Below are 17,336 nucleotides of genomic sequence, written 5' to 3' on the forward strand. Positions count from 1 at the left end.
CAAACTAAGGACTGTTTGAGTCTTGTTTGTGTTTACAGACTAAATGCATAAATGGACTCTTTCTATTCTTCTTGAAGAGACAGCTAAAATGATTTCCTTCCTGCCTTTCTTTAAGTCTGTCGTGTCCTTTTCTCATCTCTGTTTTTCTTGTGTGAAAGCTGTGACGTTATCAAGGCTTCGGTGTGAAAAGCTCTGACAAAAACAGACAAGTCTGTCACCTTGACTAAAGAGCACACTTTGTGAGCTGACTACGACACACAAAGACATACAAATTCAATGTGGTGAAGTGAAAGACTTTCTATGACATTATGCCAAAGCTTTACAAAGAATGAGACCTCAACTATTAATCTGAACTCTATTTTCAGCTGATGTGTTACTGAATCTTAATGGCATGGACATATATTGACCCCTTTTGCTATCTGCAAAAAACAAACAAAAGTACATTTGAATTCATGAAAAGATGAATTTCCAACTCGTATTATTTCTTCCCCTTAAAATAAAGGCTAAGCCGTGTTTAACTGACAGCTCTTTTGAGTTTTACAGCTAGAATATATCCAATATCATGATCCATGTATTGTGTGACCCTGCATGAGAGGTACTGCACACCACTTTGGGTGTGTTTTGTTCTCTCTCTCTGCGGCTCTTCCCTCTTCTGGTGGAGCACCTGGAAGATTTTCTTCCAGAACCAAGTTAAGAAGTATTTCACCTGGAAACTTTAAGATAATCTTTTCGTAAAACTGAGCTGTCTATGCAGTAGGAAGACGTAAATACTTTACACAACTATGAAACCTACAACTACCAGGATTCATTGCGATGCACCGGACCAATAAGGCATGTTTTGTAACATAATGTGAACTAATCTGTTTTGACACAGAAGAAAATAATCTAGAATTAATTTCTTATTACAGCTTAAGTTAAATGTGTTTCTGGAAGCATTTTAGGCATTTTAGGCAACACAGGAACAGAATCGTGGTTCATTTTTGAACAGTGCTGCTTAGTTTTACCATTTGATTTCAGTTTTTTCAGCCGCCCTTTTTACAATTACGAACAGTATTGTGCCCACCCGCTATTCATAAATTCTCGTATTAAAGCCAAACAGTCCACTAAAATATGTCTCTAAAGACAATTTAGTTGAGAAGTAGGCATACAGTAACATAATCTCGTGTTATATTTGCTCAGAACTGTCTGAGTCTTTGATTAAAGTTTGTCTGTGTTTGAGAGACAGGAGGGAAGGGGTCTGACTCTCAGTTTTACTTCCAGACTCTTTGTGTTCGTGATGGATGACAATGTCGAAGTACAATCTGTACTTTAAGCAACAGCTCCAGAGGCACCGCCTTTTGAGCTGGGTGATACAGGCACTAAGATAGAGGGAAGTTTACCACAGTTAACCTACACAGACCGCCCACATTTTAAAGATTGAAAGCTGGTTAAAATTCGCCAAAGGATCCCTGCAAGTACAAAACAGAAGTTGAATTTTTTTACATAAGCAAATGAGTTAGTCCTGACAAAAAGACAAAAACGGGGTGCCCAGTAGCTTAGTTGGTAGAGCTGGCGCCCCACGTACAAAGGCTGTCTTGTCTTGTATGTCCTTGCTGCAGTGGCCGTGGGTTTGATTCCGGCCTGGGACCTTTGCTGCATGTCATCCCCTCTCTCTCCCCCTTTCACACTTGTACTGTCCCACCATAATAAAGGTAAAAGCCCCCCAAAAAATATTAAATACAATCTTCTGGCACCCCAGTGTTAAAAAGAACTGTGTTGAATCAGAAAGAAATAATTTGAAGCTAAATCATTTTATTTTGCCTGGGTCGAGACCTTGAGATCTATCCATTACAGAGTTGACAGACTGTGAGGCATTGTGACATAAGACATTGATTTCTCTGAAAAATAACCAATGAGCACAACAGAGGGTCTAACATTCAGCCAATAAGTGGTTAGGACTAACACTGATGTCAAGCATTGTCAAGCATTGTCAAGCATTGTCAAGCGTTGTCAAGCAGCGCACTGTAGCCAATCAAGAATAATAACAACAATTATGAGCTATCGAGTCTGTTCAAATTCGACATGCCTTCACAATATTTCCTGTCGTAGTTTGTTTCTTGACTAAAACCCTGGCAAAACCAGCTTGGGTTTAAAATAATGTTAGATTCAGGCATATATGTTGGTGATTGGTTAGGGCAAATCAAATCCCCCTCCCCATGGAAGTCACAATGGATGTAATATCAGGCTGAAGATGGAAACAAAGTGTAACAAGTTGACAATTCTGTCTTAATATCAGGCAAAAATTTCATGAATAAATGTCTGGTTTCTTTGTAGCAACGTGGAACATCACTCCGAAGGTATCATGGGTTCATGTTAACGATTTTACCCAAAACCAATACAATAAAGTGTGGGGCCATATTTACTATGAAGAAGTGAATTTAGCCATTGCATACGTGTGTGTCTGTGTGTATGGATAGGACTGTTTGTGTGTGCCTACTTGTGTCTGTTCTCCAGCCTTGCCCACTCAGTTTGTTTAGCCTATTGTCATTGAGAAACAGCATGAATAAACTAGACAGGCCTCTGCTCAGACCAAGGCTGAGTCACAGAGCTGTTGACACTATACAGCATCCTCAATCGCTTTCGGCCTCCAAACACTAAAAGTGGTGACATTTTTATGACACTAAACAGTGGCACTTGGTTTATTTTTTTGAGTCACTTGGCTCGACAAAAATATGCAGCATTGCATGTCTCGCTATAATTTCACAAAATACAGTTTAGTTCAGCTTTTCTCTGGCAAAATACATGATGATTTTGTATTCACTGATGGAAAATCTTAGGTCCATATCTAGTCTGGTGATACATTGCCATCATTTTGGTATTTTTCAACACAACTTTCCAAAGATCAACTGTTAATCAAACGGTGCATGTAGTTATGAGAGGTCACAATTCCCAGAGAACTTTACATGCACAAAATAGTCCAGTTTGTAATATCCCTACTAAGCTGTTTAGATGGCTAATGAAAATTAATATTCCCTAACACTCCTGTTTACATGCAGCCATGCATACTCCGATAACATGCCCAATTATGTTGTTTATCCCGCCAAAATGTGGAAATGTAGAACAGCTGGAGCTGCTTGTTATTTTGCATCTTTGCATGAAAATAACATTTTTTTACAGTTTCCTTTGGGTGGAAGACTTGTTGGACCATGTGAGCTCAGCCTTCCTCTTTTATTCCTTCAACCACCTTCTTGAAAAGGTTGGTGTTGCGATATTTATTCATATCCAAAAACCTTATCAAAGTCTTCCATAATCTTTAAAAACCAGGTATGTTTCTCACTCTGACTGGAAATGTGGGCTTCTCTGCTTGCATTTCCACACCAAAGCTTTGAAAACTGTTGGTGAGTTGGTTTGTGTATAACTTTTCTATGACAACGCAAAGAGCTGCCTGTAAACAGACAACAGGCTGTGTGTCAAAAACTGCATTAAAAACCCCAATTGAGACGCATATGCCAAATTAGCTGATTACATCCCTAAATACTGCTCTTAAAACCTGAATAATACCGGTATATCCCACGTTTTGATTGGAAATACTATATGCAGAAAATGCAGATTATTCCAGAAAGGGGTCACTGTTGCTGCACTGCTTAACTCCGACTGGTTGGCTGAGAGGAAGTTGCTTGAAGAGGTTTGGAGATGTCCATGTTAACAAACTAGCAATCAAACAACAACTGTTTGCTGCTGTTGGAACTTTAACATGATGGTGTTAAGAAGCCCAAAGGCTTGCTCTTTTGGGAGGGGGTGTCACAAGGTAAAGAGGTGGGTGTCCTTTTTCATGCCTGTTTCCTGTGTCTTTTTTTGTGTGCCTCTTCAGGTGCCACCCTCCCATCCTCCTCACTGTGCACACTGATTGAGCACACCTGTGCTTAATCTGCTGATTAGGAGCATGCAGTGTATAAGGACTGGAGAAGTGAAATGTTTGAATGAGTGGGTCAGTGCTGCAGTGTGGGTTCTGTGTTGTAGTGCACCAGAATTGGTGATCTTTGCTCCCTTTTGGAGGGAGGGTGTTAAACCTTTGGTTCAGTGGTTTATTTAAAAACACTTCAGTGTTAATTGTTAAATTTAGTGTTGCTTTCTTTGTTTTTAAAGAAAGTAGTTTTTTGTTAGCATTTTGGAAGACCTTTCTTGTACACTTTCATTGTCTTGATTTTGCAAATAAATCACAGCTTTTGTTAATACAGCCACTTCAGCTTGCCTTTTTCCCCAGTTTCATTTATACTGTTACTCCCCTCATCCCCTGAGCCTGACTGGGAAATGTAACAACTGTTTTTGCACCATCCTTTCCACAGATCGACTGTCAATGAAACAGTGTGAGCAGTTATACTGTACGTATGAGAGACAGAGGGGCAGACCCAGGGTTCAGTTCCTGGTGTTGTTGTCTCTGGCTCTGTTTGTGTCAGAAAATTAAAGTTCATGAGTGGGAAGTCAGTGGGAAATCAGGTCCTTGTTGCTGCATTTGTGACTTCTACTTGTTGTCTGGGATCACTATATGGTGGTTGTGGGACCTATGGTGCTATACTATTGTTCTGAAGGCCTAAAATCCCAAAGCCCCATTAGTCCAAAAAATGTTCCAGTGGACCCAAAAGCCTATATCACTGACACCCTGTTATCTCAAAAACAAACATCCATTGCTCCAATACACCATTTTTCTAAAAATACACTCTCCCTGCAGTTACTAACAGTCTCCCAGCTCTGTGTGAGCCTCCAATTGTGGTGATTTTACCAACCCTTTGCGACGTCTTCCAGTGGCCTTTGAGCCACCAAACCTGGGGGGGGATTTCGTCAACCTGTCCCTTCTTTTCCATCGACTTTTGTGCCACCAACCTTCAGTGTTTAAAGCCAAAACATGATTTTTTTCATAACCATAACTATGTGGTTTTTATGCATCAACTTAACCACATATTCACCACAGCATTGTTAACAAATCTCGTAGTCTGAGGTTTACAGAGATGTACAGGGAGTGTATATGTTCAGAGAAATGGGACTTTGGAACAATGGGCATCTTTGGGATATTGAACTGTAGGAGAGAAAGGGGTTACAGTACAATGGCATAGCACCATAAGTCCTGTCACTTCCATGTAGTCATCCAAAACAAAAATTGACTTGCCTACAAAAAGGGAGTGTGTATTTTCAGACAGATGGGCTCCTCGGAACAATGAGCATTTATTTTTTTGTAAATAAACGGCTGACTGACTCCAAAAAACGTAATTGTCACGTCTTTGTGCAAACTAATTTTCTTAGACACTTTAAGAGCCACAACTGTATCCCGAATCATATAGTGCAGTAAGTATGAAACAGTATCGTCACGCTTCAACCAACACTCATAGTCTTGATGCATGATGTGTTTTAATAAGTCATCAACATTATTTATGGAAACTTCAAGCATCTGAACCAACCAGCTTGTCAGGCATAATAAAAATTGATGTGTGTCTTCTGGAGGTTCCTTGAAGTACTTGTAAACAAGCACATAGTTGTCCTTGTAAACTCCTGTTAATCAGAAAACAGGGACACTTGGGCTCCTGCGTGTATCTTTGTAAGACGCAATTATTCCTTTAGGATCACTTCTGAGCGTGATTATGCTACATATCGGATCACCATCAAACCATCTCTACACACATCCTTCTCATCCTTTTCTTTACAGCCCTCTAAGCTCTGCTTGGCTTATGTAATTGCCTCTGTCTGAAACCTATGACTTAGCTGTGGCACTTTAAACTGATTGGGTTTGTTTACCCCCAGCTAAACTCAGAACCCTAGATAATCTGTGCAGGAAAAAAGAAGATAATATCTTGTGTCTGCTCATCTCTCCCCTTATCCAAACAAGCTCTGTTTGTCTCCCTGAGCAATAACACGTTGCTGGCCTAGATAAATATGACCCACGTCCCACACTAACGCAAGAAGGGCTGGGAAAAACACACATCCAGCCCCGCACGTATACCCGCATGCCCATTCGGTGCATATATAAGCACAAAGACACACATCTCGGAGCACACAATGGCTGCAGCCTCAGTAGGAGACAGACAAACTCTTTCAGGTCTGACACATTGAGACAGAAGTCTTTTAATGGTAGTAATGGGGACAAAGAGCAGATTATTGCTTAAGGAAAAAACAATGAGCAGCAACTCTCAGTTGTGGTGTTTTAGTGAAACAGCAGGCGGGCACATTCCAGGACAGCTGCCAGAAACAACCGAGTACCAGAGAGCAGGGAGAGAGAGCCGTATGGGGAACCACAACTGCGCTCATTTGGCTCCTCTTCCACTGCACAATAACAATCATGACATTGCAAAACTAGCCGCATAATTAACTTGCGGAGAATAAACTGTCAGGAATATTAATTGTTGTATAGACTTCATTTTACACAAGTATTATGATGTAAACCTCTCTGATAAAGAGAAGCTGAGTTTGATGGATTGAGGTCATTTAGATAAAAAGCCAGTCTCGCTGTCATGCTGCATCTTCTCTTATCGACCCGCTAATAAAACTGGAACACAAAGGGCGACAAATTTAATAAATGAAATCATTGTAAAAGTAATTTCTGCTATTACATTTATCCAAAGATGCCACTGATACAGCGAAGTGTCAGCAACATCTTGTTTCACACAGCCAACTTCTCAGAATCTACATATTTTCTTTAGAAACCTGACTGTGTTTTGACAGCAGCTTTTCTCTTGAGGCCTTAATCATTTTCCGCATGTGGATAAAAGCATCAATTACACAACAGAAAATGTCTGATGGATTTGCCAATATGTATTAAATAGTTTGCAAAGTCAGATTGTCAACTGTTAATTTTGTTCAAACTGTTCCAGTTTCTGCTCATTGCCTTCTCCCTGGTCTCAGCCTCACTGCAGACTCTGCTGGGACTCCGAGGTTGAGACTGTGAGGTATTTATTGTGCAGGGAGCCGAAATCAAACAGAGCAGAGTGAGCGGAGGTGTTTGAGTTTAAACTGTTTAAACCAAAATCCAAGCGAGTGAGTGCAGCCTCACACCAAATCACTTTTCAAGCAATTTCACTGCTTCAGACAAATTTCCGATGTTGTAATTAAAACGTGAGAGTTTTACCTCAGTAGGTGACCTCTCCCACACAAGAGCAAGACTCACAAACTTTATAGTTTAGCCCCTTTTTGTAGCTGTTTTGCTTCTCTTTGTGGTCTTTCAGCGTCTCTCTGTAGTTTTGTGTCTCTTCGTAGTTACTTTTTGTACTTTTTTGTGTCTCATTTTAGTCTTTTGTAGTGACGCTGAGTCTCTTTGTAGTAGCTTTGCCTGTTTTTTGTGTCTTATTGTGGTGATTTGGGGTCTATTTAAAGTTTTTTGTTCTCTCTGTAGTCATTGTGTGTCTCTTTGTAGTCATGTGTCTCTTTGTAGTTTCTATGTCTTCTGTAGTCATTTTGAGTCTCTTTATAGTTGCTTTGCCTCTTTTCGTGTCTCTTTGAGGTTGTTTTGCCCCTTTTTGTTGTTGTGCACCTCTTTCTCTGCAGCTATTTTGAATCTCTTAACAGTTGTTTTGTGTCCTTCTGTAGTCATTTTATGTTTTTTGTGGTCATTTTGAGTCCTTTTGCATGTGAATCTGATACTGGGCCGATGGGGCTGTGCCCAATAGGCCCATTCAGTAATCCATCCATGAGTGAGGTGGTCATAAAGTCAGTCTGAGCTGTCTTCAGTCATTCTTTTTCTCATCTTGGTTCATGAAAATACTTAGTTTCAAGGTCACAAACTTTGTCAACAACCAATACGTGCACTCTCTCCAACAAGAAAGAGCAGGCCGGGTAGACACTAAACAAAATCCAAAATGTAAACTTTATATGCAAATTCAGTTTTTCTTTGTAGATTACACTGATGCCAGTTTGACAATAATACTGTCAGCATATGACGCCCTTTATCTTTTGTTTCCAGAGTTATGTGGTTTTGCACTAAGGATTTTTTAGTATTTCATATGTCTTAGTGGGGAGTTTGTCATAATGTCTTTTTCGAGGAGCAGGATAGGAAATAATCTCAAAAAGAGTCTTGCTGCAGTCTTGCAAACACTGATCCTGAAAGTGTTTGCAAACTCTTATAATGTGCGACTAAAAATTCACATCGTCTTTAAATGTGAGAAAGTTTCAGACTTTTTAAAGTCCTCTAAGTGTGTGACAACACAGAGTGGTTGTCTCAAAATTACTTCAGTCTCAATTTAGACAAAACTTTGTCGACTGTGAGCTGCAAAACTAGGTGATTAAACTGTTTTCTTCCTACGAGCTGATTTGTGAGAAGTGAAAAGAAGGACCACATTGTTCTGAGCATCAAACTCCGACTAAAAAAACAAACAAACAAAAAAAACACATCAATCCAGACTTCACAACTTTATCCTGCTTGGCAAGTGCACACAAAATCACTCTCAACTTTAAAATTTAGGAAAACAATTATACAAACTAGTACACAGTCAGTTTCAGTTGTTGGTGTTTTCTATGCCGTGTCATTTCTTAAAAACACAATGCCTTTTTTTTTCCATCTACCTAGCTGTTTAATCAAATGGAAAGCAGGGTGTAAACTTGCAAAGAATTTTCATTAAAATTTAGTGGCTTTAAAAGTTGGAGAGTAAACCCAGAGGAAAGGGGGGCAAGGGGAATGAATGAATGAACAAATAAAGCAACTAATAAGTGTTGACACATTCTCAAAAAGACATTCAGTTTCACTGTCAAAAAACAGAGCTCCCAGGGACACGATTGACGGGGAATAAATAAATAATCTTGAAAGCAGTCAGTGAGCTAATAAGTCTGCCAAGACTTCACAATTGTGCGTTTTAGTTGGTTTTTTTTGCACACATGGTGGTATATGAGTATTCAAAATTTCCCATTTTGCAAGTAAAGAAATCCAATGAAAACTGCACATGCACTAATCTTAAAGCCCATGGCTGAATTTTCCACTAAATGTTTTTAAAATTGCTCATCTGTACACTAGCTGACTACAAAACAACTGAATTGGAAACAAGTAGAAGAAGAAAAAGTTATACTTTACTGATCGGGGGGGGGGGGTCATTCGTTCATTCTGTTGTTATTTATACACATTTACACACACCCACACACACATGCACAAACAGGACTTATACACTTGCTTTAATGGAGAGATGTCAGAAAAAGAGCACGAACATGGCCAAGATGTGGGCAAAGCTCACCACAGATTTTCGTGGTTTAGCTCCCTTAGTTACAATTAAGAAATAGAAGGATATTTTTGACAAGAGTGTGCAACTTTGTGGCAGCCTTTTGTGGCCCTCTCCTGTTTAACATGATAATGACGCTGTGTACAAAGCCAAGTCCCTGAAGAAATGTTTGGTGGAACCAAGCCATATCACCCAGCATCAGTGGATGCCCTTACCAATGCAAATTTCTGCATCCAGGTTCCAAAACCTTACGGAAACCATTCACAGAGAAGTGGAGGCTGTTGTGCCAGCAGATGCCTCTGAGTTTTGGAATAAGTGTAATGTTGAGGTGTGCCCTGACTTCACCCTGCTGTCCACAGACTTGTGGCCACATTCTGTCATCGCTATCACCTGATTGCCACACCCACCTGCACACCTGCTTCCACCTCCCTTATCCACGCCACCTGGCCGTCCACACCCACCTCCTCATCTGTATCGCCAAGTCTCCCACCGTCCTCTCATTCCCGCCGAGATCCAGCTGCACAAATACCAGCCTTGAGGCCTGTCCTGTGAAGCCACTTCAATATACCAAGGATATTTTTTTCATTATCTGGCTTCACTAACCCTAACATTTGCTGTCTGGATCACATGAAGATGATGAAGAAACTACTCTAAAAATGTCACATTAAAAAAGTTAAAAGTGATGACAGACTGTTTCTGCTAATGGAGCAAAGAGTGGGAAAGTACTGAAATGTTGCATTTATAATCACGGGAGCCAATTAACAGTGAGTGGATTATTTTTCAAATAAAATGAATATCTTGTGTTTTTATTTCCAGTTCTCATCACGCAGGTGTCTCATGTCATTCTGAGCTGCAGTGATGGAATCAGAGTATAAAATTAGTCACACTTTCAGCTGCCACTCTGGGGACAAAATCAACTTTGCACAATTAAAATGAAGCTAAAATCATCAGCATGCGTTTGGTGTTTTTAATGATCTTTTGGTTTGTTAAAAGCTCAGTTTTAAAACCAGAGTGGACACAGAAAACCTGAAATAAAAATATTATTCTACTAATCTATAACAATATATACTCTTTAGGTTTGTTTTACCTGTCACTCCAAACTTTTGTCTGTGTTGGGATTTTTATTTTCAGATTGGTCAGTGGTTGGGTGTTCACAGACTGAAATCCAGTCCTCTGATGTTAATCTGCTCCAGAGCAGGTTAACTACTCAGCTTACATTATCCAGCCTAGTTACCAGAAGAAAATCTCGATATTGGTAACCACAAATACATTATATTTGCACATTTCATGAATGTTATATCAACATTTCTAAAGTAACGTAGTATAAGAGCTGACTTTGTCTTCTAGTGGTGAAGGAGATGGTGGATGACGTGAATATGCCTGCCAAGCTGCAGGCCACTGTTTGAGATCAACAAACAACAATATCTAAAGTGATTTAGCAAGGCATTGTTCTCAGTGGCTCTTTTTAGGCAGCAAACGTGGGTGTTTTGTATTGACCTGTTGCTGTTATTCCAGCAGGGATATTGCCACAAGCAGTTGCTTTTTACAGAGAAATTGTTGCTTTTCCAGCAGCCATTGTGTAATCAAACCGGGTGTTTTAAGCTGAAACACAATCTTTTTCTAACCATTACCAACTGGCTTTTGTGCCTAAACCTAACCACACGTCAACCACAGCGTTGCTGAAATGTAAAGTTTGAACAGATCCATTACATAATATCTGCAAATGTAAGTTACAATGCCAGGATTTGCTCTGCCGATTGGGTTAGTCACTGAAGTGATTTTTCCCAGTAAAAATGAGCCAGCTTCATAGCACTGAAAACCCAGGGTACCCCAAACTGACTTCCCAAATCCTGCTTTGTTATTTGTTCATTTCTCATATAGACTGTATATATAATGGTATGAAAATGAAGCCCAAATATCTCGGATATGGCTGGATATTCATCATCTCATTCTGCTGGAAATTTGTGTGAAATTCTGTCATGATTTGCATAACAATTCTTTAGGTTATGGCCAATTTTTTTTGTGAAGTCACAGTGACCTTTGACCATCTACCACCAAATTCTCATCAGTTCATTCTTGACTCAGTGTGGATGTTTATGCCAAATTTGAGGATGTTTCTGGTAGGCCTTCTTGAGATATCATGTTCAAGAAAATTAGATGAATATGACTCAGTGTGGACGTTTGTGCCAATTTCAAAGAAATTCTCTCAAGGTGTTTTTGAGATATCACATTCACTAGAATGAGACGGATGCTAGGTCACAGTGACCTTGACCTTTGACAACCACATTAATCAGTTTATTGTTGAGTCCAAGTGGACGTTTTTGCAAAATTTGAAGAAATTCCCTTGAGGCGTTGTTGAGATATTGTGTTCACAAGAATGCGACGAGCTCGTGGACAGACAGACGTATGGACAACTCGAAATCTATCTGTTGGAAGAACTTATCAGACATGTACTTTGAGCTTTAGTTTGGCCCTATGTCCTGTTCATAAACATGGAGGGTGTTGGGGTTTATGGATATAATGCGGCCAGCCACCAGGGGGCGATCGAGCTGTTATGGCTTCCATCTTTATATTCAGTCTATGGTTTGTTATTATTACAATTCGGGTTTCCTGTTCCCTTCCTTCTTTCAGTTACCTGCCTGCTTCCTGTTACCCTTCTGCCAAACCTACCACGCAACTTAGGCTTTTTATACCTGAACACTTTTGAAATATACCACTGAATTCATCCTGCTGCCTTTTCACCCATTTGCATTTGGGTCCAATCCCCATCCTGCATAACCCATTGTGACAATGCAATTATGGTACATGTCAAGAGCTTGAGGAAGCCTCTTTATGACTGGCTGTTAATCCACATACCAGGCATTGATCACTGTAGTTTATTTCACTCCATCATCAATACAAACCCAAACTGTTTAGCGCAGAAGTGCCAGCAAACACAAATGTTGCCAACATGATGAAAAGGAATGTCACAGCGCATAAACATTAAATACCTTACACTCACTGTTCTGTGTGCATGTAGCAAAATAAGCATTCCTGTAAAATCTCAACAAACATGAATATTTGTCTCAAAGTCGGTGGCGGAAACAAGAAGCAAAATCTTCTCACTGTTGGCTACATGAAAGCAGCCTCCTGCTCTGTTTGGTAAGAGTCTGGTTAGGATCAGTGTGTGGAAACACAGCTACAGATGTGTGTTCCTGTTTACACTGAGCGGGAGGTAATTGAGGAAGTCTGGCTCTCTCCTCAGGAGCTCACTGCTGCTCAGTGGGAGCCGTGTTACCACTGAACCAAACATCTCCCATCTCTCTCCTGCTTTCTCTCTAACTCTCTCTGTTTATCTTTTTTCTCTGTCCTCACATGCCTCTGCTTGTCTATCCTCCTCCTGCCTTCCTCCTTCCCTCTCTCCTTCTTCCGCTGGGGGAAATATTTGCTACTTAGTGGGAAAGATGCCATGTCACCCAAAAGGAGCCGCACCAAAGAGGCAGCTCGATTCTCCTTTCTTCTGCACCTCAGCAGGAGAGCTCAGTTTTCTAGCTTCATCCAGGGGAGCTGTGTTTGTGTCTGTCAGCAGCACCTCCTTTAACCTCCATATCAGAGGACGGAGGGGAGCAACTAAATCAACTCCCGTGTGCATGCAAATGAGTGCATCTTTTAAAAACTTTCCCAGAAAACGCATTCAGTATTATTGCTTTCCACTCAGCACCTGCTCATTCTTACCTGGAACTGGCCGGTGTAGTCGTCGTCTGTCGTGCCCTCTCTGCCCTCCTTCAGCGCGATGAGGGTGAAACCTCTGAAATAAGCAGGACTGGTTGCCAGGAGGACCACTGTTGAAGAAGAAAAAGAGAGTTAATTTACACCACAGAGACGCTGAGCAGCTAAGACATACATGGACACAATAGGGTCATGATGCGGGGGTGACTCTGGATGATGCCCCAGAAACACTCAGCATTTCTGTGGGCATCAGTGTGATGTGGAAGAGTGAGAGTTGTAAATAGAGGGTTGAAATAAAGTTTATAAAGTGCCTATAAATTTCATGCAGGGACAGTGGAGCAGGGAACGGGAGCCACAAGATGAAATGTGGGTGGAATTTTATCACTCTTGTGTCCTAACCTTGCTTTTTCATACCAGCCCGTCTATCTTAAAATTAGCTCCGGGTGCTGAGAAAGAGGATGTCAATATTTTCAATCTTATCCAGTTTTTAAAAAGTGAACTTATTTGCTACTTAAAGGCTGTGAAAACTTGGGGAATAACTTTTCTTCTGCCTTGGGTGGTGTCCTTCACAGGTCCCTGATAGCTGATTAGAATTTAGCCCTGGTTTGCTGAATTTGGCATTGCAGCCAAAAAGTTGCATGATACGGAGTATGACGTCAGTGGAAACTTGAAGACAAGACTCTTGTTTTAGAGGCTTATGTCAAAACTTAAGCCTGCTAGGTCTTAGAGAATCTCCCCATTGTAGCACTAAAGTTATTTTGGTTGTTGTGAATACAGTTTGGATTAACAGAGAGAGTTAAACAGTTTTATTTTTTTACGGAGATAGAAAAGTTAAACTAAGTTATGACATTGAAAATATAATGTTTTAATGAAATTGATAAAGGAAATATAGGAAATGAGAAAAGCACCATGCATGTCAGAGTTTCCCACGTTTCCACACGTTCTTTATTTGTGGTGGCATTCACGATTTAAACATCTGATGCCACATTTTGTATTGTATATATATATATATATATAGATATATATATATATATATAATATGCATACAGTTTGGTTATTCATTGTCCCGCACTCTTGGAGTGCAGAGCTCTGGACACATTGCAGCAGAACATCAGGTACAGTGAAAATGAAATGAAACATAACTGTTCATACTGTGGTGTTCATTCAGTACGATCAATACATCAGTTATACATCCCCCGGTCACAAACTGTTGCTGAGGAAAAAAATAACTCATTGAGAGCTCTGTCTGTGCTGCGTTCATGGACACGCACGAACAAATTCCTCGTATTGTGTTAACTATACCTGGCAATAAATCTTTTTCTGATTCTGATTCTGAAAAACTCTGATTATAGAGAGGGGACACAGAATAATACAAAGAGACACGCACACATTTGAAATAGAAAAAAAAAACCAAAAGTTTGCAGTCATCGCCCTGCCTCTAAGTATGCAGAATACATGTACACTGCTGTCACTGCCCCTCCCATCAAGCACCTCCTATCAATGTATATCAAAAGAGTGACAGGAAAAAAAAGTGACAAAATAATGTAAAAATAAAAGAAAATACTTTTTAATGACCATGTTTTATTTTTCAGAGGAACTTTTTTTTCAGTAGCAATTCTTACTTTTTCAAAGCCAAATTTTATTTTGACACCATAACTTACTGTCACTGTTATAGCTGCCTATATATTGATAGTTTTTGGTTGTTGAGAACTTCTAAACTCACCTAGAACCTTTAGGGGTCAGCAGCTTAATTGGAGCCAGATCAGTATGTCTCTTTCTCTGTGGCTGTTTGTGCGTGTATGTGCATGTGTATGTGTATGTGTTTTGCATGTGTGTCCCCTTGCCTGCAGGAAGAGGAGAGGAAGTGAATATAGGTCAGACATTATTACACTAAGTAGCCTTATCAAACCACAACTCTCCCTGCAGGAGCCAGAGGAAACGGACTGACCAGTTTGGAAATTGTGTCCCCCAAGCTGCAATTTATAGTAACATTTTACTATACTGATTACTATGGCTAATGCGTGCAATGTAAGGTGGTTGGACATACTCAAGTTTGCTGGAAATATAATAAAATACAGATTATTGTGAATTTTGGGCTGCATGTTCCCTGTTTTCCAACTTGATCAACAGTTAATTTAGCACATGTTTACGCGCTGATTGCGCAGACAGACTGAAAAACTCTACCTCTGTAGGTGCTTCCCGGCTGATAGGTTTCCGGGTCCCCCTCCACTCTGAGTCTGAACTCATGGTGCCCATCCCTCCGGGTCCCCTGGGTCTGCGCCCGGAGGATCCTCCCGCAGTACCCGTCCGACCTGCCTCCGGCGGGCTCCTCCACGAAAGCGATGGCGTTGCACACGAAACTCGAGACGAAATAGTACTGCAAAAACAGCAGATGTAAATACATTCCCATTTCGGATCCCGGATATGAGTGCACAACGATAGTTCAATCACAAATTAAAAAAAAAAAAAAAAAAACAACAGCGGAAAGGCGAAACAGCGGTCAGAGGTTCAGTTCCAGCCCCTTCCCCAGGAACTCCCACCAAACTACAGCAGCGTCACAGTCAGTGGGAAAGGTGAAGAGAAGGAGACGAGTCCATCCTGAACTGAAGAGAGCGCGTCAGGGGCGCACCACGTTGAAGAGGTGCTGAGCGAGGAGAGAGGAGCTGCTGCTACTGCTGTTCCCGGATCAGTGAGCGGTGTTGATAGAGAGCCTGGGAAGCAGCGGGGGGCCGCCAAATAACCGAGCGCGGGTGCACGCGGCTGTCTCCTTGACTTGAGGCGAGGGAAGGTCCAAACTGGAGCTCCGCACTTTAATAAGAGCCAGCCCTCCCCTAATACACAAACATAGTTACACACGCGCGCGTACAGCACCCTAAACGCGCTGCCTGTCTGTGTGTGTTCAGATCTGACACGCGGAGCTGCCTCTAATACACATATTGTGCCATCTGTTCAAAAGCAAAGCAAATTTTAGATTATCTGTACACTGCGGAATAAAAGAACTGGGTTACATGTGACACTGCACACTCAAAAGTAAGCAGTCACATTTAAAGTGAGCAATCTGCATTAATCCGCATCTCCTGTGCGCATTTTTGCTCCACAACAAAAGTTCCATGGACAAATAAACTTTGATCGTTTAATTTGTGTGCTCGAAATACACTAGGGCTTCAGGAGACTTGAAAGATACTAGGAAGTTAGATAATGTCATTTTAACCTCAACAGATACAAGAATGGTTGCACTAAAGTTAATTTTGTTCCTGTGCGTAATTGCGCATTATCGGTGTCTCCTGATTTATAAACAAATCACCTTTTTATATCACTCAATTACAACAACAGAGTGCTAATTGATGCCTTAGAAAGCAAGTCCACCTGATCAAAGGCACCAGAATACAGTCTGAGCTGCGTGCCAATCCGGAAAAAGCAAACTTCAGCTGATTAAATTAAACACTCCACACTGAGTCTAAATTAATTTAATTATAATAAATCTGTGTGTGTGTGTGTGTGTGTGTGTGTGTGAACACGAGCTGTATTGTAAGATTTTGCTATTTTACTTGATAGTTTCTTTTCTCAATGGAAATCTGTGTACGCCCTCAGTTTTCCTCACAACAACTTCTCACGCGCTGACTTTAACAAACACTTTTACAACACATACGAGCATTTACAACAGGAGGCTGTGTTTTGGCCAGTAGGCGTCACCAGAGTATCTTTGCACCTTTGGGTACCCTGGAGCTGCTGAGTAAATTTGTCATTCTCCTCATTACTGCACCCTTTACTCCAACATCTCTTCAAGTTTTATCATATTGTAGAGAAAACTATGAGGGATTATGGAAATGTAGGGTTTAAGGTTTCATGTATTAATTGTGTAGTTTTGACTCAGCTGAAGGAGTAAGTTGAAGTTGGGTAATATTCTGATCCATTTCCTTTTTTATCAGTTATTTTGTTCCTTTATGACATTTCATAATCCTTCTTTAGTCTGTCTGAATTACAAACATGCACAACTTCTCTTAACTTTATCTTTGACTTTTCTTGCATATTTAAAGTACTACAATCATATAATCAATGTCTATTTTTAAGTGCCAAATGTGTGTGAGGAAGTGTGTATGAATAATAAAATGTCAAGGAACTGAGCTAGATCAAATAAACTTGCACTAAACTAATTTGCTCATGTTTTTGTGGATTTTTGTCCACATGCCAAACGTGTGTGAGTCTTCGTGCCTGTGTGTGTGTGTGTGTGTGTGTGTGTTTGTGTGTGTGTGTCGAAACGTGGGGAGTGTTACTTTACTGAAAGCAGTCCTCAGAGCTGGAGATGGTTAAACTAAACAGCATCAGCCTGGATGTCTGTGTGTGATTGAACCCATCTGGAGTGACTCTGCACTATAAACTGTCTGACGGATGGCTGACGTCTGGAGCGCACCCTTGACCGAGAAGTGCAGTCAAAAACAACCCGCTGACCTTTCAGAATGA

The 17,336-nt window shown here is 40.7% G+C and overlaps 1 protein-coding gene across 2 annotated transcripts in view; it reads right to left on the minus strand.

Annotated features, from left to right (window-relative positions):
• LOC121950004 (spondin-1-like) overlaps positions 1 to 15,713 on the minus strand; it is a 95,035-nt gene extending 79,322 nt beyond the window's left edge. The window contains exons 1-2 of one of the 2 annotated variants that reach the window (XM_042495900.1): positions 15,060 to 15,713; positions 12,882 to 12,988 (exon numbers count right to left, since the gene is read on the minus strand). In XM_042495900.1, coding sequence (XP_042351834.1) covers positions 12,882 to 12,988; positions 15,060 to 15,285 — 333 coding nt within the window. In that variant the 5' untranslated portion in view covers positions 15,286 to 15,713. The remainder of the gene's footprint in view (positions 1 to 12,881; positions 12,989 to 15,059) is intronic. The other variant, XM_042495899.1, reaches the window with a different exon arrangement.
• Positions 15,714 to 17,336: the final 1,623 nt, after the last annotated feature.

This window comes from Plectropomus leopardus, chromosome 11 (assembly GCF_008729295.1).
Source record: "Plectropomus leopardus isolate mb chromosome 11, YSFRI_Pleo_2.0, whole genome shotgun sequence".
NCBI lineage: Eukaryota > Metazoa > Chordata > Actinopteri > Perciformes > Serranidae > Plectropomus > Plectropomus leopardus.